This window comes from Equus quagga, chromosome 8, assembly GCF_021613505.1.
Source record: "Equus quagga isolate Etosha38 chromosome 8, UCLA_HA_Equagga_1.0, whole genome shotgun sequence".
NCBI lineage: Eukaryota > Metazoa > Chordata > Mammalia > Perissodactyla > Equidae > Equus > Equus quagga.
In genome coordinates, this window is record NC_060274.1 from 120,294,528 (window position 1) to 120,298,014 (window position 3,487).

General features: G+C 42.9%; 1 gene segment (V, D, J or C); it reads left to right on the forward strand.

The window, feature by feature from the left end:
- Positions 1 to 1,873: 1,873 nt before the first annotated feature.
- LOC124243390 (T cell receptor beta variable 28-like) lies at positions 1,874 to 2,463 on the forward strand. The segment is given in 2 exon segments: positions 1,874 to 1,925; positions 2,027 to 2,463. Coding segments are annotated over 2 exon segments (486 nt in total).
- Positions 2,464 to 3,487: the final 1,024 nt, after the last annotated feature.

Sequence of the window (3,487 nt, forward strand, 5' to 3'; positions counted from 1 at the left end):
ATTCACCAGGAATTCAGGGAAGAGAACTGAGGGTTAATGTCAGAAGTGCACCAGAGTTTGTAGCTTTTCCTTCTTAGCAGGTCAACAGGGCCTGATGCTGCTTCAGTGAGATGCCTATCACAAAAGCATCCTGAAGCTTAGAGAAGGAATCAGCAGAGATGGAGTAGGATCCTTGGTAATGAACGATAGCTTAATATCCACGGTGGCTAAGGAGGACATATTAAGTGTAGTTTCAGTTTTGTAGATTAGAATTCACTGAAAAACAATTCCTGCAGAAATCTTTTGGAAGGCAAATCTAAAAACACAAAGACTAACCCCAAAGTCTAATATAAGGATGCTGAGTAAAAGAAATCTTATGTCAGTGAAGAATCTTAACATACTGCCTGACACAAAATTAGTATCCAGTAGATGATGGTGGTATTGATAAGAGGCAGTGCTTTCAATGGCTACGTATATTGTCATGTGTGGTTATAATCAGTTTATTTGTGCCAGCTTGTTACCTTCTTACTGTAACCCTGTGAGGCTGGTACTTTTATTAGTTCCGTTTTACACATAAGGACTCTGAGGCCCAGAATTGGCCCACGGTCACAGCCAATAAGTAAAACAACCTGGTTTCAAACCCGGACAGTCTCGTGCCAAAGTCTGCCCTTCTAAACAATGTGTGACTTGTAGCAACTATTTTGGTTAAAAAATATTGTATGAAAAATTAAAACCACTATGAGGGAAATATATATTGAGAGATAGGGAGAAGAGTAAAGTTCCCCACTCGGGGAGACGCACTTTCAGAGACTCACTCGAAGGAACTCACACACTCAGCACGTTGTGGTGCTCACGCTACGATTTATTACCCAGACCTAGTGAGGATGCACAGCCAGACCACCAGGGAGAGACACAGGCAGGGTTTGGAGGAATCCATGTGAGATGCCTTTATGTTCTTCGCTCCCGGGAGAGCGCGCACTCTCACCCCAGCAACGGAAACGCAGCAACCTGTGTCCAGTGTCCCTGCCCAGGGAAGCCCATCAGAGACTCAGCACCCCAGACATTGTGGGCAGCTGGTGATATAGACTGAATTCTGTCCCCTGAAAATTCATATGTTGAAGTTCTAATCCCCAGTACCTCAGAATGTGACTGTATTTGGAGCTAAGGTCTTCAAAGAGGTGATTAAAGTCAAATGAAGTTATTGGGTTGGGCCCTTTCCCAGAATAACTGGTGTCCTTAAGAGGAGATTAGGACACAGACACACACAGAGGGAAAACAATGTGAAGACACAGGGAGAAGACGGCCACCTACAAGACAATGAGAAAGGCATTGAATGACTAACCCTGCGGACGCCTTTATCTCAGACTGCTAGCTTACAAAATAGAGAAAAAATAAATTTCTGTTGTTGAAGTCACCCAGTACATGGTACTCTATTATCGCAGCCCTAGCAAACTGATACAGCTGATCACAAAGGCACCCTGTGCTCAGCACATACCAACATTCCAGACTCAAAGAAGCAGAGCGTGTGTGCAGCAGAAACCACATTGTTTCTGCAACAGTCCAGGCACAGTGAGCCAAATTTACCTTTTACTAATAGGTGGGAACGTCCTGAAATCTAAGTTCCCAGAATCAAGCAAAGGCCTACCTTGCCAGCAGGTCCTTCTAAGATAGTTGACTCAGTCCTGCTTTGTTAACATTTTTACACACACACACACACACACACACACACACACTGACACTCCCATGAGGAAGAGGGATGGCTTTCCATTTAGCAGCTCTAAATTCTCTAGAATGTAGAAGATGACAGAGGATCATGTGTGGGCGGGGACAAGGACATCATAGGCAGTCAAACTATAGCCTGGATCTGGGAGAAGACCATTCTTGTCTTGAACCCGCCATGGGGATCAGGCTCCTCTGTGTGGTGGCCTTTTGTTTTCCAGGACTAGGTGAGTCCTGTCCTTTTATTTCTAGTCCCTGGATAAAAGGTTTTTCCCTCTTCTGGCTTCCTGGGGGCCTCTTTTTCATCTCCTCTATCCTTCTCTGACAGGCTTCATGGATGCAGCAGTAACCCAAACTGAAAGATATCTGGTCAAAAGAACAAGAGAGAAAGTTGTGATGGAATGTTCACAGAATATGGGCCACGACTCAATGTTCTGGTATCGACAAGACCCAGCTCTGGGGCTACAGCTGCTCCATTTCTCATACCGTGTTGACGATGAACAGAAAGGAGATGCCCCTGAAGGGTACAGTGTCTCTAGAAAGAAGAAGGAGAATTTCACCCTGATCCTGGAGTCTGCCAGCACCAACCAGACATCTGTGTACCTCTGTGCCAGCAGCTTATCCACAGTGCTGCACAGCCACATCCTCTCTGCACAAAAAGGGCAGATGGAAGAGGGAAGTGACCCCAACTCAGGGCTGAGTCATGCTGGCTTCTGTAACACATTTGTACCAATTAGAAGAAAGTTGGTCACTCAAGAGGAATGAGGCCCACAAGCCCACATCTTGGCAGGAGAGCATGTGATGTTTTCAAGCCTCTCTCACCTCCCCTTTCCAAGTCAGGGGTCTGAGTCTGAAGTTAAACTGCTCAATCTTCTGTGTTGTCCCCAAGCTAAATTCATTAGACTCTGCCCCAACCAGGAGAAGTTCTCTCACATATTCACACTGAAGAATCACTACTCTACCATTTTGTTTCAATTTTTCCTGCCTTTTCCTATGTTAGAACCTCTCACTATATAATTGCTCCTCAGCTCCCTGTCAGCTTCTGACTGATATTTCACTAGGGGGCGCCCACACATTCTAAACTCTTTAGAAAAACCTAATTGTCCTTGTCCTGATTCAAAGGAAAATTTGTGGAAATGGAATTCTGCTCATTCCATCTAAAAAGAGGAAAACTCTATTAAAAATAAATTTTTCTCCTGATTCTCAAAATGGTCAAGATATTATATTGGAAAATTCTGATCAGGAAAATAATAAAGTATGAAACAGAAGGTGGTAAGAATTAGGCTACGTCTATACTCACAGTCGTCTGGAGAAAGTATCTGTTTATTTTTAAAAGTGAAACCTCTACAATCCTGTCATTAAACATTAATTGAGCCTATCCTGTTTTAAGAATATAAAAGAAATATAAAGGGTATTAGAAATAACAAACTGCAGGGAATTTGTCAAACTATTAATGAGACAAAACAAGTATATGAAAACATATTTTGATTCAGTGCTAAATTTTTACATAGAGGAATTCAGAGAAAAAAAGAAAATCAGTGTGTATTATGACGTTCAGGATGAAGTTCATATGAGACACAGGACTTGAGCTGACTTTGGATAAAAATAGACCAGGCAAGAGGAACTATTGAAAGAAATATCCTACACTGTTTTTGTGAGAGGTCCCACTGGAATGAAGGGGTGAATTCTTTCTCTGAGAAAAGGCAGAAATCACTGGTCTCCTGTCTGAGGTCAACATCCAGAACAGAGAAAACACGGCTTCACAGAATAACATCAGATAACAGAACAC